Here is a 26,996-nt window from a genome sequence, read left to right as displayed (position 1 = left end):
CAAAAAGTAATCAATAATTTTTTCTAACCCTTTCGGTGACAGAGTAACATTGAGAAATAATTGGTCTGCATAGGGGTAATTCATTTACTGTCATCGTTTGCTTTTTTATCCCTTGAATAACAAGTTCACTTAACTTGTGAAGTTAAGGAAGGAGAACGGAAAGTTTTCTCTCTAAACGGAAACTATAAAGTCCATTTTTTTACTATCTAAGCTGATACTCTGTAAGCCTGATAGTAGTATTTCCCGAGCTCTCGTGTATGACAACGGATATGTACTTCTAAGTTTATAAGAATTATCAAGCTTAATAAAAATTACAGAACTAACAATTAATTCATCAGAATTTAATGTAAAACTAGCTACTTTGAGATATCGTTCTAGCATAGAGACAGGACAAGTTGCAAGATTAGTTCTAAAAATACCTACATACCTCCCTTCTCTGTAAATATCAGTTTTACTCTTCACCAAATATACATTTGCGTGTGTAAATCATTATATCGATACCTCTCAAAATAACTAGTTCTGAAAATCTTGAAAAACCTGAATAGCTTAATAAACACATATAAACAGTCCTCAGGTCTTTAAGACTACTTTTAAGATTAGCATAAATATGAACAATTTTTCGCAAAATTTCTGGTGAAATGGGATCTTTTTTCGTGATAAAATGTCCCAATTTTCTATTAAACATATAATGGTTGTTAATCACACTAAAATTCTGAAATCTGAAGTATATGAGAGATTGGACAATATTGTTCAAGGATATAAATGTTTTCCACCATCGATATAGTTAATACTTCCGGTAATGTACGATGCTTCATCTGACGCCAAGAAGAGCAAGAGGGAAACAACATCTGCTGGTTTTCCCGCCCTATTTAGGTGTGCTTGTTTTGCCGCATTGTCTGAAATCTATAAAGATAAAAAGTAATGTTAGACATTAAAATACAAGATGCAAATATATCGAAATTGGTTGATATGAATTTTGAAATAATTTGTTTTATGTACGTTCGAGAAGTATTGATTTTGGAGCCCTAGAAATATAAATTATGTTAGCATCTCGATAAAATAAGATCTAAAAGAAAACACCGAAAATCAGTTCAGGTCATTTTTTCAGACGGTATTGCAATAACAATTAACGTTCATGACGGTACTAACTTCAATGCACTTGACCCAAAATTCTTATTATGACAAATAATGTTTCTGTGAAATAAGAGGCTTACATATGTAAAACCCCAAAACTGGTATAAACGTTGAAGTGCTAATAAAGCAAACAAAAGAAGCACTAAAAGTCATCCAAACCCAGGACAAGGTATCATATCAATATCAAAAGTGAAATACAGCGATATTGACTTCAATCATTTATATTGATATTGAAGGCCGTACGGTGACCTAGATTTGTTAATTTATGTGTCCTTTTGGTCTCTTGTGGAGAGTTGTCTAATTGGCAATCATACCACATCTCCTTTTTCATATTCAAGGTCGAATCTATTCATAATTTATTGACGGAACAATGTGTGCATACAACCTTCTTTTGGTGTTCATCTGTTGCCTTCAAACCACTATTACGAAGAATATTGGTACCATCAATGAAGCCAGGACTACAATTTGATAATAAAATACAATAAAGTTTCTCACGTACGATAAACTAACAAACCATAAATGAATAATGAATATTAAAGTAGATTATAGTAAAGGATAAGAAATCATATATCAGAAAAGAAACAAAACTAAGAAATAGAAAGACAAAAGTCGGCATTTGTTATAATATAGTTATCTTCTTATTGTCATCATATTTCATCCATTTTAATAAAAGATAAAGATAATATCTTTTTATCGTTATGTCCCTTAGAAATGTAACTTGTGCAACAAAATTTAAAACAAAACATTATGTACATTTCATGCGTCCTAAACGCTTTTCTGTATTATTTTCATCAGGAACGCTAAAAGCCAAGAGCTATACGACAAATGATAACCTAAAAAATAGCCAAATCTACCTAAAGCCAACTTTGCCTGAGGGAGTTGAAACCTTAAAATTTCTTTATAATTTCAAAATGTATAAATGGATAATTTTAGAAAGAATTGCTATAAATCATGTCTGTACCGAAGACACTAGGTGGGGAAAGTTTTCATCTTCCAGTCGCAGTCAGAATGTGTAAGGGTAAGCATGTTTGTTAGAGCTGGGATACATGTACACTGGGGAACCAGCACGTCATTTGAACAAACGTAAATATCAGTTTGAAATAGCCTGACTCAGTAGATCGGTATAAAGCTGAATGCAACTTACAACACTTCAAAAGACACAAAAAACATCTAAGCGTACTTGAGTATTTTAAAGCTAGTTAATTGACCATTGTTAATAAAGAAATATAGATCATTGCATGGTTAAAGGATTAAGTGTGAAGATGTCATACGCATTCTGAGAAAACCATGACATCATGTTGTGCAAATATATAATTATCGATATGATGCAGGCCCATAACTCGTTAGCAATATTTGTCCAGTGATGTATTAAACTCTTTAGAATAAAATCAATGTTACATGTAGTGCCTAGAAGGACCCCATTCGAAGATTTCTGTCTGACTGCCATGTTCACCTTATACATGTGAAAACCATTAAATAGACAAAGTACCGATGGGTTATTAATCATAATAAATGAGAAACTGACTTAAGGGGTTATAAAACACCTAAGGGATTTAGCTCTTTGAAAATCAGCTGAAAGTTTTAATCACATAAAATTCAAGCTCCTCAATGATCAAATTAAGTGTTTGTCAAACTGTTATGTATCCAATGAGATCATTCCTGTGAATTGTAAGGTTAAAATTTTTTACAATTCTTATATTTTTGTCAACAGGTCAAAGTAAGTATTTTGTTTATTTTGAGGCTGCAAATTACATTTAGGGCGAAGTGTTGGGGGAACCCCCTTAAAGAGTTAAAATATTTTAATTTAAAACGCCAGACGCGTTTCGTCTACATAAGACACATCAGTGAATATCACATCAAAATAGTTAGAAAGCCAAACAAGTACAAAGTAAAACGTTCACTAATCCGTAAAACAAGTAAGACCAGTTTGCTAGTCATGTCGGATGGACAGCCTTTGAGGTAATTTAAAAAATAAAAGCCTATTATAAGCAGATGGAAAAAATAGTGTGTATTGAAGGCACATCTTTTCTGTTAAATAATTTTAAATATCGGACACTGAAGGTTTAGGGACCAACTGTTTATTGATTACTAATTAAGGTACTTGGTAACAACGTTCTTGGTACTACATCACCACCTAATTATAACTTACTTGATAGCATTCACTCTTACACCGTAAGCTCCTAATTCTGAAAGAAATTTATTCAATTAATATTTTCTTCAATAATTTATTCATTAACTGTATGCGTCAATAAAGTTAAGTCTGTTATATGTTTTAAGTTAGTACCTAGTGTTTTGAACCTGCAAATAGAGCCTAACACATTTTGGGAAAGAAGGGGAAGTGTTTCAACAAAGGTTTTGAACTTAAAAAAATTGGTGTATGTACACACATAACCAGGGAATAATATGTTTCAATTATCATTACACAACTTATTTAGATAAACGTTCGATCGGAAAAATGGACAGATACACAACAGGTAAAAATGAGGCACTGAACAATCACAAAAGAAATTTGGTAAAAGTCTTTTTATTTTGAAATAGTCACAAGACAAAAAAATTAACAATGAGTTTGATTAGTTGACGATACCGGCAATTCCCGCCTTTAAATTTTTCATCTTGACACATTACTGTATACAAAATATCTTTTACCTTTGGCTAGACATTTTGTAAGCATATCGATAGCTGCTTTTACCATGCAGTAAACTATTATTCTCGGTTGCTGAAAAACATATAGAATTTTTTTTATTTACATTTTCAATTTTGCATAGTAATTTTGAATTATATACAAATTCATATTACAAATTAAGTAACAAAGTTACTAAGCGAAATATGTTATGCATTTCAAATGTGCTTTATGATAGATTCTATGATTCAAGCATTTGTGGCTTTCTTTAAATCTTTCAAGTAACAATATATGATTAACTTGATTCACAAGAAAACTGCTTTTCTGTTCAGATGGCAATTAAACAGCGTGCAATTAGCCGTTTCAGAATCTAAAAGACTAAGGGTATTATCATTGTTCGTACCCCAAAATGTCACGTCATTGGTTAAATTTCCGTTTTTATGACATTTTTAACCAATCAGAACGTTTTGGTGTACACTTTTGAAAATATTACCCAGGATACATTAGATTCTGAAACGGCGAATTCCATACAAATTATTATTGAATACAGTATATTGACATATGAATGTTTTTGTTGTGTTGTTCGGTGCCGTATCAATAAGCACAGTGTTCGAACAGAACTGTACTATTTCATTTCTAGTTTGATAATGTCTGATTTGAAGAATATACATAAAATATGAAATTATAAATAAAATATGCTTACCGGTATCGTGGAACTGTTACTTGACAGGTAGACTATATTACCTACATCGAAAATTGTATTTACTTAAAAATGTGTTTAGATTCATAAGCCGTTTCTTGTGATTGTATATATCAAAAAGAGGCGAATTTGAACAGTTTACATACTCGTGATATATTCCATATTTGTTATTACAAAAATGTGTATTCATCTCGATTTTTGATGCAATGAAAGTAACCCTACAATGTATCTTACCCATTTTTATTGCATTCTAGTTTTCCCTCATACAAACTAACCTGTTGTTTGTTTGAGATAAGGTAAGCATAGTTGTGCTAGAAATAATTTAGTTTTCCCTCATACAAACAAACCTGTTGTTTCTTTGATACAAGGCAAGCATAGTTATGACAGAAATAATTTAGTGTTTCCTCATACTAACACACTTTTTGTTTCTCTGAGATATGACAAGCATAGTTGTGAAAGAAAGAATTAAGTTTTCCCTCATACTAACAAACCTTTTGTTTTCTTTTCAGATAAGGAAAGCATAGTTGTAAAAGAAAGAATTAAGTTTTCCCGCATACTAACAAACCTTTTGTTTCTTTGATATAAGGCAAGCAAAGTTGTGCCAGGAAGAATTTTGCCTTCTGGTTTACACTGACGAATCTGTCGTAATCCTCTTCCTTAGTTTCATTTACATTTGAAAACATAGCATAGCCTGCAATATCAGCCTGAAACGTATATACATTCTGTGGATTCATTCATTTTCGTTATTATCAATTTTCGTGGATTCAGTAAATATTGCATTTTCGTGAATATCTAATGATGTGGTTTTGCCAAAGTCTGCACACAAGGCTATAGAACATTTGTATTTCGTTGAATATTTGAATTCGTGGTTCGCTTATACCCACAAAATCCTCGAACATTGATATCCTACGAATAAATATGAATCCACAGTATATGAGATATAGTTTTCTGATATCTGAGTGTCGTTGGCCACGAACATTTTGGACCACCTATATCGTACTTGCACAGAAATAATACAAAATTATTTTATTTTTCTCTTATTCTATGAGAGCAATCTGTTTTAGGCCATTGTAAAACAAGATTACTGTCATTATCTCAAATTTACGAGATACAGTTACACTTTCAGCAGATGTTTTGTCGTTATGTTTTGCAATTAAATAAACCTAATTGCTTCTTTTTTTCTGTCATAAAGTTTATCAATACCTTATCCCTGCTTTTGAATGCCAAAATGAATCGCTGTACTATCCTGTATTGGTTTTTTTTTATTGCCAAAGTCTGAACGTTTTGTCGATAAATAATACGTTCCGCATACAAAACTTTAATCTGAAAAGGTATCACTTCCAATTTTAGCACTATGTCATATAGGAATGATGGATGTTTGTATCTGTGGACCGAATATTAACTGCATGTCGACTTTGCTTTGCTGAGTCGCTGCTTTATTGGAGGTTACATCATATTTTCTTTTATAATGGTGAACAAAAAGGTATATTTATGTCATATAAAACAAACCAATATATCCAATCTTCCAAATTTCTGTATCAGGTTCCTTACAATGTCTTCCCTGAAGGGCGATTGAGATAAGTCACCACTGCAATACCCTATCTATGAAGAAAATATAATCATCCGTATGCAATACATGGGATAATGAATCAGTACTTTATTAAAGTCTTATAAAAGAAAAAGTTATCTACATATTAGATAAGTCACCACTGCAATACCCTATCTAAGAAGAAAATATAGTTATGCGTATACATTACACGCGATTTTATACAGTAAAAAATGTGATCTACATGGTAAATTTGTTAAAACTACCAGAGTGAAAAAAAAAATAATTAACTCATTAAAATTATTAAAAAAATCCTAAACAAATAAAATGCACACAATTTCACAGGCGCATTCCGTTTGCGCACAAGACTTAATAACATTTGCGCACATTCATGTTTCAAGTGAAGTAAACAACAACAATGAATATAAAGCTTCCATGAAAATATGAAGTCAACTTTGAGAAAATTGACATAATGGTTTGTTTATCAGAATTAAATCACATGAAAACACATATGGACCATTGAGTACTTGATAATGCAATTCTAAGAATATAAGAATGGAAACAGGGTTCTAAGTCATTTTTTAAAAGTTAATAGCTACCAATATACAGGAAAACATGCATATTGATCGAGTTTTTAGTGATTAATTTGATTTACTGGATAATAACAAAACAAACGAGCGTTTACTGCTAGAAATCCCTCTTCTATTGTGTGTATGTGCGCAGCAAGAAGGCGTCAACCATGTTATTGGTTAAAGGGATATAATATACTAGAAATGAAAACAATATAAATATGATTTTTTTTTGTTATATCATAAATGCAAGTGAAATAGTGGAACAATAATTCCCTTTTAGCAGCCGGTTTGTTTAAATTTTGTGAAAATGAGCTAAGAAACATCGTTAATGAATTATTCACTTGCAAGTGAATAATTCGACCTCATTGAAACCGTATTCATGTGACCTTCTATTTAACCCCTTATTTAATGATGGGTAACTCATGAACTAAGCGTGTTCTGCTAACAAAAGAAAATTAATGTTAACATTAAAAGTGAAACAAGGGTAAACCATTTGGTTAGCAATTCGATTCACAGAACTCCTTCTTATACAGGTGAAAACCATGATTAATATATTTGTTTCATCTTTAAATGAAGTTAGTTTTGTACACGATTGATTCCTGCACTTTGTGATGCAGCATATCCATTTTAGCTCATTATTCTCTACTCTGTAAAATCCATCCAGACCCCCATTTTGTTATAGATTTGGCTCATTATTCCCTACTCTGAAAAGCCCATCCAGACCATCATTTTGCTGTAGATTTGGCTCATCATTCCCTATTTTGTTAAGCCTACCCAGACACCCATTTAGCTTTAGATTTGGCTCATTATTCTCTACTCTGTAAAACCCATCCAGTCACCCATTTTGTTGTTTATTTGGCTCAGTATCCTCCTCTGTAAAATCCAAATTCACCCAGACCCCCATTTTGGTGTATATCTTATTCTGTAAAATCAACCTTGACCGTCATTTTGCTGTAAATTTGGCTCCTTATTCTTTACTCTGTAAAATTCCTTCAGACCCCCATTTTGCTATAGAGATGGTATTGTTCATCTTCGTATCTCATTGACATCTTCTCGTCCTAATATGCGTGTAACATTTACCACAGGACGTTAAACGGTAATTCAATCAACCTTCAATCCAGGTATTTTAATGTTAGTCTATGAAACACTAGAAAACAAGATTCAGTATACATTTTATAAAATTATTATCATGATGATCTTGATAATTGAGCGACAAAATTATATTCATATTAAAATTTAAATAACTTACTTTTTCTTCTACTAAACCCTTTTCCTTGCACTTTTGTTGTACAATTTGTAATTTGTCCTCTTCAAGAGCCACTAAAAATAAGGTGGCACCATGTTCTGCTAACTTAATAGCGATGGCTTCTCCTATGCCAGAACTTGCTCCTGAAAGATCAATATAAACACAATCTTCAGGTGCGGAACCAGCCATTTTGAAAACTGAGGGTTGCAACTGCCGGAACACCATGAAACGTTCACATAATTAAAAAAAAATAGAAATAAATAAATAGAATGAGTGGGTTCCGACCCCCGGACCCCAACCACTTTATCCGCTAACTAGCTCTGCATGTTGCAAAACAACAAAAATTTGAGGAGGGCGGTTTTTTTTCTTAATTTTAATGATGTCACAATTCAAGTAGTGTCAATTCAAGGTTAAAAAGTCTACAACAAATCAATTGACAGTTTTAAAAAAATCATTAAGCGGACGACATACAGACGGTAGCATAGTTAACAGAAAAAAACAAATAGATAAACAACCGATTAAAAAGTACACTACATAGAAACTAAATATTGATCATCGGGAACAGAAAAAATCAGAGGGTCATCTCAGGTTCTCAGAAAATGTCAACCGTTCCTGTTCTGCTAGTAACACCCGTCGTTTTGCTCCTGTTAAATTCGTTGGTACATGTAGTCATTTCTAGTGATAAGGCATCACTCAATATCAGATTGATAAATTAACGTTTGAAAAAATTGGAGATCGTTATGGTAAAATTGACATTTGCGTAGGTCTGTCGCTAAACATGCACTTGAATACAGCTCGGCGTTTTAGATTTATTAGTTGTCATTGGGTTATTTGTGTTGATTGGTTGCTGTTTTATTGACATGTACCCCATACTACCATCATTATATACTATTATTGCACCTTTGTTTACCCCCAACCTCTGTTATTTTCACTGATGTTACAATTCAAGGAGTACTTTGGTGTCAATTCAAGGATAAAAAGTCAACAACGAATTAATCGACAGTTTAAACAAAATCATTAACCGGATGACATACAGACGGAAACAGTAAATAGACAAACAACCGAATAAAAAGTACACTACACAGAAACTAACTATTGAGCAACAAAATCGGAGGGTCATCTCAGGTTCTCAGAAAATGTCAACATTTCCTGTTCTGCTAGTAACACCCGTCGTGTTGCTCCTGTTAAATTCGTTGGTAATCATATCTAGTGATAAGGCATCACTCAAAATCAGATTGATAAATTTACGTTTGAAAAACTTGGAGATCTTTATAAGGTTGACATTTGTATAGGTCTGTCGCAAAAAATGCACTTGAATACAGCTCGGCGTTTTAGATTTATTAGTTGTCATTGGATTATCTGTGTTGTTTTGTTGCTGTTTTATTGACATGTACCCAATATCTCAGTCTTTTTATTCATTTGAAATTTTGAAAAAGTGTTATTCAAACCTTTTAAAACATGTGCTTAATCATGTTACTATAATTTGTACTTCCTGTCACATATCAGTGTTCATTATATATTATATTATACTAGAACACACCCGCGATATCGGCGGGTCCGTGACTGAATAAAATATCTAATTATGTGTAAGCCTCATTTTAGCCTGAATTTTAAGTGTTGGTATTGTCACCTGATAAATACATGGTGATTATAAGATGCACAATTTTCTTTTCTTTCAAATTCTTTCAGTTTGAACGCGACGACTGACTTGGAACTTATCAATTATTACTAATATTAATTATTTGGAAAACAAAAAGGCCTAGAATGCATGGAGTAATATTCAATCAACAACATTGTCCTACATGTATCTATGCTTCTAAAACTAAAGACCATTTTTTGTTTACTCCTGATAAATTTGAAAAACAAAAAGGCCTTAAATTGGTAATTTTTAATCAACAGCATTGTCCAATTTTGGTTATAAATAAAGTTGAATTCTTTGATTCGCCGTTTTAACGTTATGTTGGCTAACAAATTTGAAACTGTACCTACGCCTTCTTTTATGTCTAGATTTTAAAAAATTTATATTGTCATTTCATCAAATCATGCTGATTAAATTACTACAATAGGAGAAATATTGTACTTCATATCCCATCGGGGGCTTTAGTGAAATAAAATGTCTTATGTTGTACGTGTAATGAAATGAGTTTTATAATAGAAAAAAATAACAACATTATATAAATATTCTCGTTATGTTTTGTTTTAAGTTGTCAAGTCTGAACTAATGCAGCTTTTTACAGTTCAATTGAAATTAAACATAAAACCAGGGCATACGTTGAATCACTAATACCATACTCGTATCGGATGCTAACAATTACATCGGAAACTAGCGATATATTTAAATTTAGGGTGAAATATAACTTTGTTAGGAATCTTCAGTCGTACAATATCTGAGGGCCTTGATGGAGGTTTTTCAATTTTGTATTCTTTAGTTCTTGGGCAATTTTTCAATATTCTTCATATTCAAGAACCTGGTTATTATATGTATTTCTTTTTTGGTCAATTCTTCTCTATTCTTTATATTTTCTCCCTATTATTCTCTATTCTAAAAAAAAACCTCCGTACCCTCAAATTCAATATAAAACGAGTGTTCTACTTTTTTCAAAAGAGGAATTATTATTATGTTTGTAACCTTTGTAACAAAACTAGAATTAAATTTCACGCGTGATTTTGAATTAATGTCTCCTTTGATTTTTTTTATGACAAGGTTATCATTATCGCCAAGGACAGTCCGTACGTAATCTATTACTATGAAAAAAATACATACGCATTTGCAATGTGTAATATACAGCAAATTTGATAATTTTCACATGTTTTAGAAAAGTTCGACGTAAAGCAAAAGATGATTCCTACCTGTTATTAGGACAACTTTTTCTCTGAAGTAAGCCATGTTTTCAATCGTTCAATCGGAAATTCTTGGTTGACTCCACTACTCTCCTTCTATCTGATCAAACAGCAATCCTCGGGAGACTCCGCTACTCTCCTTCTATCCGATGAAGGTACGCAATCGGCCGAGTTATGACGAAAGTGTACGACATAAAACAAAAGATCTCAAAAAAGATTACCTTGACCTAGCTTATACTAGATAACGTATCATATGATACACCATGCATACGTTGCACATTGATGTTACTATATAGAGAAAACATGCATACATGACACTGGACTTTTTTTTCATTTGTAAATATCAAGGAGCTATTTAACGGGAACATAGTGCGTGTATATATATACCATCGCTCGTAAGAATATCTTCTGTAATAGGTTTTGCTACCAGACGTGCAGTTAGAACCTCTTCTGTAATTAATTTTGATACCGAACGTGGAGCTAGAATATCTTCAATAATAAGTCTTGTTACTGGACATGGCACTAGAACCTCTGTTGTAATAGATATTGATACCGCAGAAGTGATGCTAAAACATCTGCCGTAATTAATCTTGATACAAAGCTTGAAGCTGCATATAGAACCTCAGCATGCTCATATCTCATAAATCTTTATACCGGACGTGCAGCTAGAACCCATGAAATATTTGACATTGGACTTAAATCAAACACAATCAACCACTCAATATACTTTTTACATTTTATAAAAATAAGGTTTGATGTGATTGCCAATGAGAAAACTATCCACACTATACCAATATAGGTCATTGTACGGTCTTCAACAATGAACAATCAATGAATTTCAGGCTCCTGACTTGGGACATGTATACACATTAAGAATAAGACGGGATAGAACAAAAAATCACAGGATTTTTTTTTCACGTGAATTTTCAAAATAAAGTTACTCGAATAACATCTTTATTATATAATCATGAAAAATGCTATTTTTTTGTGTGAAATTCAAATGTGCCTGTCGTACCATCAAGACAAGTTCAACAAACTTAGTGTAAAGACGCCATTTACCTAATAGTTATCCCATGAGGACGCTGTGTGTTAGTGCAAGATCACCCCGATGGCCAGAGAACGGAGGTTGAACTTAAACTGACACACCAATCCGAGTTGGATAACTATTTTACATCCCAGCTCTTCTAGACTATATTAGTGGAAGATATTAGCAAACAAAATCGAGGGAATTGTGCAAATGATGATACAAGCATGAAAATTAGCACGAAGCATCATTATTATATACTTTTTAAGAAAAAACTTCTGGCCATGAAAAAAAATCATTTTTTCACGATGGCCACGGCCTTTTTAAAAAATGGCTGTCTTTTCGAGTTCGAAAATATTTATTTTTACACAAAACTTGTTCATTTGTTCCTTGACCTTCTTTTAGTGAACAATATTATATGATTCGGTGGCAACATTCCTTGCATGTGACGTATTTAATAGAAATAAATATTTGACTCTATATGGTTTGCGCAGGCGCGAAAATATAACAAAACTTACACATACACATTTGAACTATTCACTATTTATTTGGTGATTTTGGATTTTTAATGATATTATCAATTGGTTTGCTAAAATTATTTATGGTTATGGAACAAATGCGTTTATCAATTTTACGCATGCGCCAACTATTTATAGATATACAGAGCGATTTGCACCCACTACCATGGCACACTGATGTAAATCATAGTTTATGTAACAGAGGATTTTGACTTCATAATTTGGTCGTCATTTCATCTAAAAAAATATACTCTTCTATTCAAGTAAGTGTAACTTCTATGATGCCACTCTTTTAAAACACGCCCATTCAGTTGAATTGATCAATCATACAATGGATAGGTGAAAAAAGTAGTTAAACTTTCAAAATCCCGGCCAAACATCAATTATAGCTGCAGATCAACCACTTTTGGTATTGGGTAAGTAAGTTCAGTGGGAATGGCCAGATATGTACGGAGAAGATAAGTTTATCGTTATGTTTGGTGGAAAGTACATTAAAATGGCTTCTTTTAAAATTGAAAGGGATATATTGCCTGAAAGTGGATAGACTTGTGCCCTCACTGAAGCCGACATTGCATCACCTAGAACGTCATATTATTTACATGTATATTCAAGTGTACCTAGGTCTAGACATGTGAATCAGATAACTGCGTGTGTTTTACTTGAACCAGTAATGTCTAAACGCAGAAAATTTTTCTCATGACTCTGTATCGTTCGATTATTTTATAGACTGGTGCAGGGAAAGAGAGTCATCTCGACCACAGTTTCATATCTGTCGTTCAATTAAGAATTGAGACTTTTGTTCTTTCGGCGGTTCGCTCATTTTATGAGTCAGATATCGTACCTCACTACATGTAACAGTCCATATCAAGCATGATACCGTATTTTGTTGGTCCAGATCGTGAAAATTATGTTCGACGGTTACGGATCCATCTCAGAGATATGGCTTTCCTTCACTAGCATCACCCACAAGGTGCCAATGGTAATTAAATCACTGTACGTAAGACAAGCAAGTTGTTTTCTTATTTCACAATTGATCAGGCACAAACACAAAATATGTGAGACGATGGATGGATGGATGTCAGTAGACTTGTAGATGAGTTTGAACAAAAATATGGTTTTAGTCATCAAAAACAGATGGACGACATCATGAAGACTCTACGAAAACACAAAAGGATTTGTTTTTTAAAAGAGTCAAAGGCTTTCAAAAGTGATGAACAAGTTTGGAAATCCATCTTCTGATTTAACTTTGTTCTAGAACAGTCGTAAGATTTGTACAAAATTGACTCTTTTAAGAAAATTATTGATTCGGAGGCAGGTGAGATATCTATATAAACTCCAAGATATTGGGTCAGAACAATGCGAAGAACTTTTAAAGTAAATGCAAATCGAAGGTATATCTGCTTTTTATAACCAGATAAACAAGAACAATTTCCTATTGTAGCCGTAAAATGAAACTGGGTGTCTAGATATGTCACATACAAAGCTGAAGAACATGAAAAGTGATTGAGATATCTTTTCTAGATGTTTAATTTCTTGTCTTAACTTTGACTTAGCATCTGTCGTTATCCATGAAAACAAAATTACTTCTCTGTCTTTGTCTATGTATGTCACTTTGAACAGTGTTACTAATTCGCAGCAATATAGTATACTTGAAACATTGTGCGATTTGCCATCAACTGATCCAAATTCTGACGCATTTACCGTTTTGGGGGCCAGTAATGGTCAATTCCAAGCCACCACGTGCACAACTATTTGATGATTATGCAATCGATGTCATATTGCCTCACATAAAATCTTGCAGCGATAAGTATTGAAGAGTAGACATTGTATTTGATGTTTACTAAATGAATAATTTAAAAGCTGGACCGAGAAAAAGGCAAGGTGCAGGTGCTCGACGGAAAGCTGTTGGTTGTGATAGAACGCCAAGGATTTGGAGTTGTTTTCTTTGTGAAGATGACAACAAAACGGAATGATTCTAGTGTGTTGCCGACAGAATTGCTTCTTTACAGACTTTAAAATAGTTATGTTACTCCAGGTGAAATATTCTTTGCAATTTCAATACGGATACTACCCAGCTATCCCTTTATAACCAAAAACAAGCAGATACATGCATGATAAGCTTGCTGCTAAAAATGGTTGATAAAAGTAATTTGAAGTTGTAGTGAAACAGGTGTAGTAGTATTAGGATTACAGCTCTCGCAGCATTAGGTATGGACAAAGTGTGGATAGGTTTTTGAGGGAATAAAGACTTTCGATGGCTTCATTTATATGACATATCAAATGTGTTTGGTCCTCGTGCAGCTGCTATTATTTCCTTCCATGCATTCTGTGAATGTGACACTGTCAGCATTTCGTGGGAAAGTGAATAGGTCAGCTTGGCAGCCATTGGAATTATTTCCAGATATAAAGAATGTTGTTGCTCGCTTACGTTTTGTATGAAGACAGATACATGGCCATCATGGAAGCATTTGCTTGCATCATGTACGGCAACATCAGCATTTGCTGTTAATAAGGCACGTTTGAATCATTTGTAAGGCAGCAGCGACCTTATGGTGCTATTCCCCCTACAAGAAATTCTCTTCCGAAGCACATCAAAAGAGAAGCATATCAAGGTGGGCTCAACCGGATGTGTGCATTGGACAGGTACACGTATCAAGTCATGAACACTGGGTTTGGAATAAAGAAAAACAAACAATGACAGTTGGAAACCAAAATGGACTTCTTTGGCTGCTTTTGCACCCTCGTATCAGGAACTTTTGAAATGCTGATGCTAAAAACCCAGCGTTGTTGATAACTGTAAATGCTTCCGTTCTGACCAACCTTGTACGCGTTTGTGTGTTGGCAACTGTCAGATAATTCTACGGAATGCAAACTGCCTTCTGTAACCAAACTAGGTATTTGAACTTAACAAATTAAGTGATATCTCTTTTAAATTAGAAGAAAATGAAAGAAATAATGAAATTTTAAACGTGTTTGCAGTCAATTTGGAACCGATAGTTACTGTTTCGTCGTGTATGTATTATTTCATCGTACTTTAGGAACAGTGATCTACGTTTTATCAAAACTTACATTGGATTATACCTACAACACAGCTTCTAAGGGATTTACGAAATGTAACCATTTTCAACGTTTTTTTCCAAAATTTTGGAAACGGGAGTAACTTTTTCGTGTTTTATGTATTGTTTCATCGTGCTTTAGGAACTGTTATTTATGTTTTATCAAAACTGACTTCGGATTATACCTATAGCACAGTTTTCAAAGGATTTACGAAGTGTAGCGAATTGGATATGACGCTATTTTCAAAATGAGCGGTGGCCATCTTGAAAAAATGAAAGAAAATTATGGCCAGCAGCTGATTTTTTTTGAATTATCGTTTAGTCAACCAAATTTCATGCTTGTATCACGATTTGCACAGTTATCTCCACAATATCTTCCACTATATGAAAAAAAACATTTACGCTTCATAACATCTAGTTCAGAATGGCATTCTGAATTAGATGTTATGAAGCGTTAATGTTTTCCATATAGTCTAGAAGAGCTCCGATATTATCGGGAAAAAAACATATTAACCTTGCGCAATGCCAAAATATAAGAATCTAGTATCGACAGAGTTTTGACATTACAGTAAAAATAAGGATGGATATTCAGTTCGTAATAAGAGTTATACAGATAAAGCCAAACTTCCAACCAAATCTTTATATGTAATATATAATTTAGTGAAGGTTTTCATTATTATAATTAGTGGTGACGAAAACCATTACTTGAAATAGGATATAGAAAAACATATATATAAACCCGGTACGAAACAAAAGAAAATGAACAATAATGATAGAAGATCGTCTCGTCGCTTTTGGAGTAAATCTTTTTACAGTTTCCTGATTGAACAAAAATACCATGATTATAATTGATATGTTGTTGTTTGGATAACCTCCAGTGGCAAATATTTCATCCATTCTCATGAAAACCAACTATTAAGGAAACCGTTGCAAAATTACTACTTTTTTGGCTAGCCTTCGATTTCTGTCGAAGAAAGCGAGACATAGTAATAGTGATCCGGCGGCGGCACTAACTGACCTCTTAAAAGCTTAATATTTCAGAAGATAGAAGACCTTAATACTTCATACTTTGTATACATATGCCTTCTGTTTGTCATGTGTTCCATGTCATTGACCTCATTTTCATTTTTCAGTGACTACTTGAAAAACGTTAAGATTCTTTGTAATGTTAATTTCTCTCTTATAATGAGTGACATGATACTATATTTGGTATGTGCGTACCTTGCAGGATCCTCATGTCTATCAGACAGATTTTACTTGACCTTGACCTCATTTTATGGATCAGTGAACAAGGTTTAGTTTTCGTGGTCAAGTCCATATCGCGGATACTATAAGCAATAGGTCTAATATATTTGGTGTACGGAATGATTGTAAGGTGTGCATGTCCAACTGGCAGGTGTCATCTGACCTTGACTTCATTTCCTTGGTTCAGTGGTTAAAGTTAAGTTTTTGTGTTTTGGTCTGTTTTTTCTAATACTGTATGCAATAGGTCAACTATATATGGTATATGAAAATATTTTACGATATTCATGTCAGTCTGGCAGGTTTTTTTTTACCTTGACATTATATTCACGGTTCGTTGTTCAATGTTAAGTTTTTGTGTTTTGGTCTGGGATTCTTTTAAACTGTACGCAATAGGCTAACTGTATTTAGTGTATGTATAATGATTGTGACGTGTAAATGTGTGTCTGACACGTATCATCTGACCATGACCTCATTTTCATGGTTCATTGGTCAGGGTTAAGATTTCCTGGTAAAGTTTGTTTCTTAGATACTATATGCAATAGGTCAACTATATTTGGTGTATTGAATGATTGTAAGGTGTACATGTCTGTCTGGCAGGGTTCTTCTGACCTTGAACTCATGTTTTCTTAAGTTGGTGTGATACTTGTATTAAAATTTATATTGAGGACTATTAACCTATATTCACTGGTCAGTAAAGCAGGCGAGATATTTCAGCGTGTGTCTTCTTGTTGTTCTATCATAAAGTGTTTTAAAGCTTAATTTGAACAAACAATGTTGGTATAGTTCAATTGGGAGGATACAGGTCGGGGAGCAATCTTCATTGCAGATCTCTTAAATGTTCCGTTCATCATTAGCAATACTCCACTGTATATGTTTGTGTGGTGTTACGTTACAATTTAGTATGGCAAATGACGGATATCAATTCGGCACCGGAAAGTGAAATAACGTTTAATAAAAACTTGTCCAAAAATTAACTGTTTAGTTCACTTTTAGAAATGCTTACTTCTAACTTTTCCTTTTCAATGTATTGTCCATCCTACAAGTGCCTTTAGTCACAACAAGAAAACTAGTCATTTTAAAAGTCTACTTATAAAGGTAAGGAGATTTTGTTTGAGATTTTGTTTGATTATAAGCTGTATGATACCGTACGACCTTCAACAAAGAGCAAAACCAATACCAATTAATAAGCTTGACAAAATGTGACACAATTCAAGAGAGAAAACTAACGATCTGGTCTTTTCTAAAAACTATAAACGAAAATCTAACATGGCAAAGAAGTCACAATAAGCATTATGTTGTCAACTGTATTGCAACCTTCAACAATAAGAAAAACATATACAGTATAGTAGGCTATAAAAGGCCCTGACATTCGTCCTTTTTTGTTTTTGAATTATTGGGTCTTAATGTTCGAGGGTCTATTAACAAGAACATACAATTAATATTAAAAAGCAAGAAATCTCATTCCAATTTTTATTTTAAAAATGATGCATCTTTTAATCAGGGAATGACAAAATAAAGACTGAAATTATAATGGCTATTAATTACACTAAAAGTCTGAAATCTGAATTATATCAGAGATGGAAGAATATTGATCAAGGATATAAATGATATCCACCATCGATATTGTTGATACTCCCGGTAATGTACGATGCTTCATCTGACGCCAAGAAGAGCAAGAGGGAAACAACATCTGCTGGTTTTCCGGCCCTCTTTAGGTGTGCCAGATTTGCAAACTTGTCTGCAAACTATAAAGAAAAAAAGTAATTTTAGACATTGAAATGCAAGATGCAAAGATATCGAAATTGGTTTACATGAATTTCGGAAATAATCTGCATCTGGTACGTTCGAGACGAAATGCTTTGAAAGCCAAAATCTAAAATATTTGTTCGCAAATCGATCAAAAAAAGAAAAAGGCAAAACACAAAATTTCCGTTTATGTCATATTTTTTTTTATAGGGTATTGCAAAAACAACATTTACGGTACTAGTTACAATGCACCTGACACCATATTCGTATTTTGACAACGTGTGTCTCTTCAGTGAAACATAAGGCCTACATATGTAAAAACCAAACACCTAATACAAACGTTGAAGGGCTAACCCCCCCCAAAAAAAAGTCATCCAAAAACTGGACAAAGAATCATATCTATGTTAAGAGTGAATTACAGCGATACTGACTTCAAGGTCGAATCTATTCATAATTTATTGACGGAACAATATGTGTATACAACCTTCTTTTCGTCTTCTTCTGTAAACTTCCTAGAACTATTACGAAGCATATTTGTATCATCAATGAAGCCAGGACTATAATAAAGTAACACATGTACGATAAACTAACTAAACAAAATGAATAATGAATATTAAAATAGATTATATTTACATATACGAAAGCATATTAGAAAAGAAACAAAACTAAGAAATAGAATGACAAAAGTTGGCATTTGCTACAATAGTAATTTTATTATTGTCATCATATTGAAATAATTACATTACTTGTATGTTTCATTATAATACGTTATTTTGATTGGCTAACAGCAATCTCGCGACATTCTGAAATTAACCTTCATTACAAAATGAAATGTAACATTCTTGATGACACGAGCTTCCACAATAAAGTGCACAGGTAAATAAAAGAAAAACTTGGTAGAATCGTGTTTTCATAATCCTAGCAACAAAAATGTAATTATAAGTATTGAATGCTTATTTTAGTAATTTTATAGGGTTGTTAAAGCGTTGTCCGTTCGCACATTTTTAGAATAAAGCGCCCTCGCACTTCATACAAAATTTACCGCGGTCAACGCTTTTACACCCCAATAAATCTACAAAAAGAAGCAGTCAATTCTTAATCAAATTTAAATATCTTTCTTTCGTTATCTCCCTTAATAATATAACTTCTGCAAACTTGGAGGGGAAAGTTTTTCATCTTCCAGGTGCATTCAGAATGTGGTGGGGTTAACATATTTGTATGAGCTGGGACACTGGGGTAACAGAACATCATTAGAATAAACGTTAATATCAGTTGGAAAGAGCCTGACTCAGTAAATCGGTATAAAGCTGAATGTAACAAACAGTATGTCAAAAGACACATAGAACCAGAGTACTGGGGTAATTTGAAGCTAGTTAATAGACCAATGTTGATTAATAAATTTAGACCTTGTTTTTTTTAGACTAAAGACTTATCATTGCATCTTCAAATGATTACGTGTGAAGACGTCATAAGCATTCGGAGAAAACCATGACATCGTGTTGTTCAAAAATATAATTATCGACATGATGCAGGCCCATAACTCAATAGCAATATTTGTCCAGTTATCTATTAAACTCTTTAGAATAAAATCAGTGTTACATATAGTGCCGAGAAAGACCATTTTCAAAGATCAGTTGACCTCTGTCAGGCTGTCATGTGCACCTAATACTTGTAACAACCATTCTATAGACCAAGTACCGATGGATCATTAATCATTATAAATGAGAAACTGACTTAAACATGTTAAATGAAAACTTTAAAACGTTGTTCACAGATTCGTAAAAAGAGGTGAGACCAGCTCGCTGGTCATGTCGGACGGACAGACACCATACATTGGCCATTCGCCATTGAATACACTTCAAGCAATTAAAAAGTTCTGAAAATAATCTTCTGAAGTCTAGTTTCAAATTACAGATATTATACAATTTTTATAAGATTTCTTTGCAGAATGCAGGACAATGCAAGACAAACTGTAGTCTCTGCCTATTAAGAGCAAATGGCAAAAGCATAATGTTTTGAAATCACATGTACTCTATTACATATTTTTTAAATATCTGGTGTAGTATACGCGCTCAAGACACCTTGGAATAGACATACAACTTTATGGTTACATGGTTTAATATAAACTAACTAGAATCAACAGCAAGTCATAACTTATGTCACTGCATCCGATGATGCACACAGTTTATAGTACCGACAGTTGATTAACGTAAACAAACTTGAATTGACAAATATCAACATAAGTAGAAATACTACATCTGGCACTGAAGGTTTAGGGACCAACTGTTTATTGATTTCAAATCAAGGTACTTAGTGACAACGTTCTTGGTACTACATCACCCACTAATTAGAACTTACTTGATTGCATTCACTCTTACACCGTGAGGACCTAATTCTGAAAGAAATTTATTTAATCAATATTTTTTTCAATGATTTGTTCATTAACTGTATGCGTCGATAAAGTTAAGCCCATTATATTTTCTAGATAAGATACAGTGTTTTGAACATTATTGCAAACTTATTTAAATAAACGTTAGATTAGAAAAAAATGGACAGATGAAAAAAGATAAAAATGATATCAAGCACTGTACCATCACAAAAGAAATTCGGCAATTCCTTTAAATTATTCATCTAGAAATATTACTGTATTATAAATATCTTTTACCTTTGGCTAGACATTTTGTAAGCATATCAGTAGCTACTTTTGCCATGCAGTAAACTACTACTTCCGGTTGCTGAAAAACATAAAAACATTTTTTTTTCTTTACATTTCAATTTTGCATAGTAATTTTGCGTTACAAATTTAAATTACAATTTAAGTAACGAAGTTACTAGGGAGTGAAATATGTAATACATTCCAAATGTGCTTTTATGATGGATTCTATGATTTAAAACATTTGTGGCTTTCTTTTTATCTTTTAAATATATGGTTAACTTCCCAAGAAAACTCTTTTCCTCTTCAGATGGTATTTAAACAGCATACACATTATTGTTGAAGACGGTATATTGACATATGGATGTTTTTGTTGTGTTGTCGGGTGCCGTTTCAATTATCACGGTGTTCGAACGGAACTGTACGATTTCATTTTTATTTTGATAAGGCCAGATTTGAAGAATACATAAACTACTAAATTATAAATTAATAATACTTACCGGCATTGTGGAATCGATACTTGACATGTAGATTATATTACCTACATTGGAAATTTTAATTACTTAAAAGTATGTTTTATGATTGTATGTATCAAAAAGAGGCGAATTGGTTTACATAACTGTTTACATATACATGCTATATTCCATATTTGTTATTAAAAATGTATTTTCATCTTAACTTTTGGTGCAATTAACATGAAAGTAACCCTACAATGTATCTTAACAATTTTTGTTGCCTTCTCCTGAAAATATGAAAATGCGCCAATATTTAATTCTGCCTCTTTTGCTTTTAAATATTTAATTTGTTATAGCCAATTCCATTGTCACGTCGTCTCTTCAATTGTATAGTTTCCCTTCCGCCTGGTAATTAGCAAACATGTAAACTTCAATTAAAAGTACCATTCCCTATATTTTCCCCCTCCTACCAACAGACCTTTTGTTTTTTAGATGAGGCAAGCATAGTTGTGACAGCAAGAATTTAGTTTTCCCTTATGCTGACAAACCTTTTGTTTCTTTGAGATAAGAGAAGCATAGTTGTGCAAGAAAGAATTTAGATTTTCTTCATACTAACAAACCTTTTGTTTCTATGAGTTGAGGCAAGCATAGTTGTGCCAGTAAGAACTTAGTTTTCTCTTATACTAACAGATATTTTGTTTTTTTGAGATGAGAGAACCATAGTTGTGACAGAAAGAATTTAGTTTTCCCTCATACTAACAAACCTTTTGTTTCTTTGAGATATGGCAAGCATAATTGTGCCAAGAACAATTTCGCCTTCTGGTTCACACTGACGTATCTGTCGTAATCCTCTTCCTTGGTTTCGCTTACATTTGCAAACAAAACAGAGCCTGCAATATCAGCCTGAAACGTATGTGCATATATGAGATGTAGTCTTCTCATATCTGAGTGGCGTTACAAAGATTTTGGACTACTTATATCTTATTTGCATAGTAATGAATAATTATTTTATCTTTTCTCTTATTCTATGAGAGCAATCTGTTTTCAATTGATAAAATTTACTAGATGCAGTTACATTTTCAGCAAATGTTTTATTGTTATGTTTTGCAATGAAAACTTAATTGCGTCTATTCTTCTGCTATCAAGTTGATACTTTATCACTGCTTATGTATGGCAAAATGAATTGCTGTACTATTTTGTATTTTTTTGGTTTGATTGCCAAAACTTGAACGTTTTGCCGATAAATGATAACACCTCTATATAAATACAGATTCTGAAATAGTAAAAATCTACAAAATATTTAATCTCTCATTATGACTTTCTTTTAGAGAAACAAAAGTTTTCGGTCCTGATGCTACTATTGAACTATAGCTAAGCTTTACTTTATCATGTATCATTCGTTCAAGACGTCGTGAATGATAAATCATTATAAAATATGATTATATTTATATAAAGGATCCGGAATAGGTGAAAACGTTCTGCATGTAAAATATTTGCCTGAATTACTTCCAATTGTTATAAATACTGTGAGAACATACCGTGAGATCACAATTTCTTGTTCTAAGTAAAAGTTTGTCGTTGAAAATGATGGGAATTAAGATTTTTATTTATGTGACAGGAGTTTGGTTACATGTAGTACATGTCGATTCCAAATCGTATTCTCTCAAACTGTGTCTAGACGATTAATGATAAACATTTTGGAACAATTTGATACGTTCCGCATACAAAACTTTAATTTGGAAAGTTATCATTTCCAATGTTAGCACTATGTCATATACAAATGATGAATGTTTGTATCTGTGGACCGAATATTAACTGGATGTTGACTTAGATTTGTTGGGTCGCGGCTTCTTTGGTGGTTACATCATATTTTCTTTTATAATGGTGCACAAAAAGGTATATTTAATTATATAAAACAAACCAATATATCCAATCTTCCAAATTTCTGTATCAGGTTCTTTACAATTTCTTCCCTGAAGGCAGATTGAGATAAGTCACCACTGCAATACCCTATCTAAGAAGAAAATATAATCATGTGTATATATTAATTGTGATAATTTATCAGTTCTTATAGTAAAAAGGGTTATTTTCAATATGAATAAATTTGACTTACCTACTCACAAACTAAATCAGGACAACATGGTAAATTTGTTAAAACAACCAGAGTAAAAAAACAATTAACTCATCGAAAACAACCAGTATTATTTAAAATTCCTATAAAATGGAATGCACAAAATTTCACGTGCGCATTACATTTGGGCGCATTAGGGATTTACATTTTTGTTTTAGATTGCGCACAAGATTTTATTACATTTGCGCATATTCATTTTACAAGTCGCACAAGTAAACTGTAATGAATATAGACCATTCATGGAAATATGAAGCCAACTTTGAGAAAAAAAGAGAGAAAAAAATCATAAATTAAGTCACTTTTGGAAAGTTAACATAAAGGTTCGTTTATCAGAAACAAATCACAGGGAAACACACATGGACAATTGAGTACTTGATGATGCAATTCTAAGGATATCTGAATGGAAACAGGGTTCGTAGTCATTTTCTAAAAGTTAAGAGCTACCAATATTCAGCAAGAACACATGAACAGGCTTTTCAGGTTGAGATTTAGTGTTTGTTTTTTTTAGTACTTAGGATTCGTTTTACTGGATAATAACAAAACAAACGACCGTTTCCTGCTAAAAACCCCGCTTCCATCGTGTGGTAGGTGCCCAGCAAGAAGGCGTTAACTAAATGAACAAGGGTATATACAATGTGTTACATATACATGATATAAGCTAACAAGTTAATTCGTCATTTTAAACACTATTTGACGTATTTTCGGATACATGAAAACCCTATTTCCTGATACTAAGCTAACATTTACCGCTGTTATTTTGTTCAACGAATGTGCTCAAATACATTAAAAAGTTGTGCGCAGAAGTAAGGCTTTCTACACACATTGTAATGAGTCGAATTTCACAAACTTCGTTAATACTATCTATATAACATGATTTCTTACACCAGTCAATTAAAATTTGATATTTGAAATAATAATTCGCTTTTAGCAGCCAGTTTGGTTCAATTTTGTCAAAATGAGTAAAGAAACATCGCTGATGAATTATTCACATGCAAGTGAATGATTCGACCTCATTGAAACCGTATTCATGTGACCTTCTATTTAACCCATTAGTTAGAGTTGGGTTACGCATGAACTAGGCGTGTTCGGCTATCAAAAGGAAAACAATGCCAACATTGAAAGTGAAAGAATGGTAAACCATTTGGTTGACTGATTCGATCCACAATATCTCATTCTTATACAGGTAAAAACGATGATTAACATATTTGTTTAACCTATAAAATAAAATAAAATAGACCTAGAAAAATCCAATTGCACGTTTCGCTATCTATTTATATCTATATTTATGTTGATATCGGGTTATATGATCGTCTGCAGTCTTCGGAGGTGACCTCGATGGTTAATTAGATGGCGTCTAGGCTAAAATACACCCGCAATGCGGATACATTTTGTCGAGTCCATTGTTAATTCTTCACTTTAGACCTTTTGTTTTAGTTCGATATACCTTTTAGTAGATTATAAATCAAATATGAGAATTTGATTCAATTCGGTAAACATGAATTTGACAGCTAATGCATGCCCCTTTAACACTGTATTTATCAAGTGAACTCTACATTTTTTATATAAATTAGATCGTTGGTTTTCCCGTTTAAATGGTTTTACACTAGTAATTTTTTTGACCCTTTATAGCTTGCTGTTCGGTATGAGCCAAGGCTCCGTGTTGAAGACCGTACTTTGACCTATAATGGTTTACTTTTATAAATTTTGACTTGGATGGAGAGATGTCTCATTGGCACTCATACCACATCTTCCTATATCTATCTACAATACAGTATCTAACAATTCTTAACACTTTGCACGTGTTTATACATGTATAGTATGTATTGAATGAGTTGATATTTTTGTAACTATGAAACCGAACTTTCACAAAACTTGGTTTGGTAAACAATGTAATCTTTGATAACGGGACGACTATTTGATACCGTTTTTGGGGGAAAGTGGGGATAAGGGGAAGGGGGTGAGCAGGATTTTTTTTTTTCAGATTTACGTTTCATTTTCATCTGCTGCTGCGCTTGTTTTTTTTTTTTTATTATTTTCACTTTTGTACACGATTGATTCCTGCTTTGTGCTGCAGAATATTCATTTTGGCTCATATTTTCTACTCTGTAAAACCCATCCAGACCCCCATTTTTTTGTAGATTTGGCTAGTTATTCTCTACTCTGTAAAACCCATCCAGACCCCCATTTTGCTGTAGATTTTGCTCATTATTCTCTACTCTGTAAAACCCAATCAGACCCTCATTCAAATGTCTTTATAATATATATATGCTAATTATTATATTTCATCCTACATGTATTTTAATGAAAAAAAGAGTAATTACAAAAATTTCGTGGTAGCATTCTGGCCTCGAGTGCGAGAGTTTGCGGGTTCGATTCAAGGAATGATCAAATAAAAAAATAGGCACACATCATTAAAGCGTACGTCAAAGACCGCATGGTCGGCTCGGATTCTGAATAACATGTCCAGGTATGGTAATATATATTCATAAGCACTGTTATCTTGCAAGCTAGCGACAATACGGTATGGGTTTTGCTCATTGTTGAAGGCCGTACGGTGACCTATAGTTGTTAATGTCTGTGTCATTTGGTCTGTTGTGGAGACTTGTCTCATTGGCAAGCATACCACACATTCTTATTTCTATATTTTATAGCGTGTCGGTAAAGAACTAAGCAGGGTTCATGTTCGTAACACATTGACATCTTCTCGTCCTAGTATGCGTGAAGCATTTGCCACTGGACGTTTAAAGGTAATTCATTCATCATTCAATCCAGGTATTTCAATGTAAGCCTATGAAACACTAGAAAACAAGATTGAGTATACATGTTAAAACATTGTTATGATGATCTTGATAAATAAGCGGAAAAATTATAATCACATCAACATTTAAATAGCTTACTTTTTCTTCCACTAAACCCTTTTCCTTGCATTTTTGTTGTACAATTTGCAATTTATCCTCTTCAAGAGCCACTAAAAATAATCTGGCACCATGTTCTGCTAACTTAATAGCGGTGGCTTCTCCTATACCAGAACTTGCTCCTGAAAGATCAATATAAACACAATATCCAGGTGCGGAACCAGCCATTTTGAAAACTGAATGTTGCAACGGCCGGAACACCATGAAACGTTCACATAATTTAAAAAAAATAAAAAATAGAAATCAATAAATCGAATAAGGGGGATCCGCCAATTAGCTCTGCATGTTGTAAAAGAACAATAATTGCGGGAGGGCGTATTTTTTTCTTATTTTCACTGATGTCCCAATTCACAGAGTACCTTTGTGTCAATTCAAGGGCAAAAAGTCTACAACAAATTAATTGACAGTTTAAGGATGTTCGCACCTCTTGTTTTTGATTTTTTGCCAGATATTCCGAATCCTCTGGTTTTATCCATGTAGTGCCATTAAAAAAATTGGCCCGCTAACCCCTACTTTTCTTTTCATAATTTTATGACATCTAGTTTAAAAAGCCATATTTGAAAATCTAATAAAATCCTTATTCTTTTTTCATTG

General features: G+C 33.0%; 3 protein-coding genes across 5 annotated transcripts in view; 1 reads left to right on the top strand and 2 right to left on the bottom strand.

Annotated features, from left to right (window-relative positions):
* Window positions 1–26,996, top strand: part of LOC143055362 (uncharacterized) — a 188,646-nt gene that overhangs the window by 17,986 nt on the left and 143,664 nt on the right. The gene's annotated exons all lie outside the window — the stretch shown is intronic.
* LOC143055357 (3-oxoacyl-[acyl-carrier-protein] reductase FabG-like) lies at window positions 271–10,830 on the bottom strand. Its single transcript, XM_076228494.1, has 9 exons — window positions 10,669–10,830; window positions 7,822–7,961; window positions 5,964–6,056; window positions 5,020–5,158; window positions 4,458–4,498; window positions 3,781–3,850; window positions 3,284–3,320; window positions 1,520–1,592; window positions 271–903 (listed from the first exon to the last, which is right to left on the bottom strand). The coding sequence occupies exons 1-9, from the start codon at window positions 10,703–10,705 to the stop codon at window positions 751–753; spliced, it is 783 nt and encodes a 260-aa protein (XP_076084609.1). The 5' UTR covers window positions 10,706–10,830; the 3' UTR covers window positions 271–750.
* LOC143055354 (putative oxidoreductase TM_0325) overlaps window positions 17,959–26,996 on the bottom strand; it is a 97,527-nt gene continuing 88,489 nt past the window's right edge. For 2 of the 3 annotated variants that reach the window (XM_076228487.1, XM_076228486.1), the window contains exons 2-9: window positions 26,385–26,524; window positions 23,278–23,370; window positions 22,121–22,259; window positions 21,402–21,442; window positions 20,914–20,983; window positions 20,607–20,643; window positions 18,733–18,805; window positions 17,959–18,247 (exon numbers count right to left, since the gene is read on the bottom strand). In XM_076228487.1, the coding sequence (XP_076084602.1) occupies window positions 18,095–18,247; window positions 18,733–18,805; window positions 20,607–20,643; window positions 20,914–20,983; window positions 21,402–21,442; window positions 22,121–22,259; window positions 23,278–23,370; window positions 26,385–26,524 (746 nt within the window). In that variant the 3' untranslated portion in view covers window positions 17,959–18,094. The remainder of the gene's footprint in view (window positions 18,248–18,732; window positions 18,806–20,606; window positions 20,644–20,913; window positions 20,984–21,401; window positions 21,443–22,120; window positions 22,260–23,277; window positions 23,371–26,384; window positions 26,525–26,996) is intronic. The other variant, XM_076228491.1, reaches the window with a different exon arrangement.

Source organism: Mytilus galloprovincialis, chromosome 12 (genome assembly GCF_965363235.1).
Source record: "Mytilus galloprovincialis chromosome 12, xbMytGall1.hap1.1, whole genome shotgun sequence".
In the NCBI taxonomy this organism is placed as follows: Eukaryota; Metazoa; Mollusca; class Bivalvia; order Mytilida; family Mytilidae; genus Mytilus; species Mytilus galloprovincialis.
Note: the sequence above shows the minus strand (reverse complement) of the source record. Positions and strands in the feature narration are given on the sequence as shown.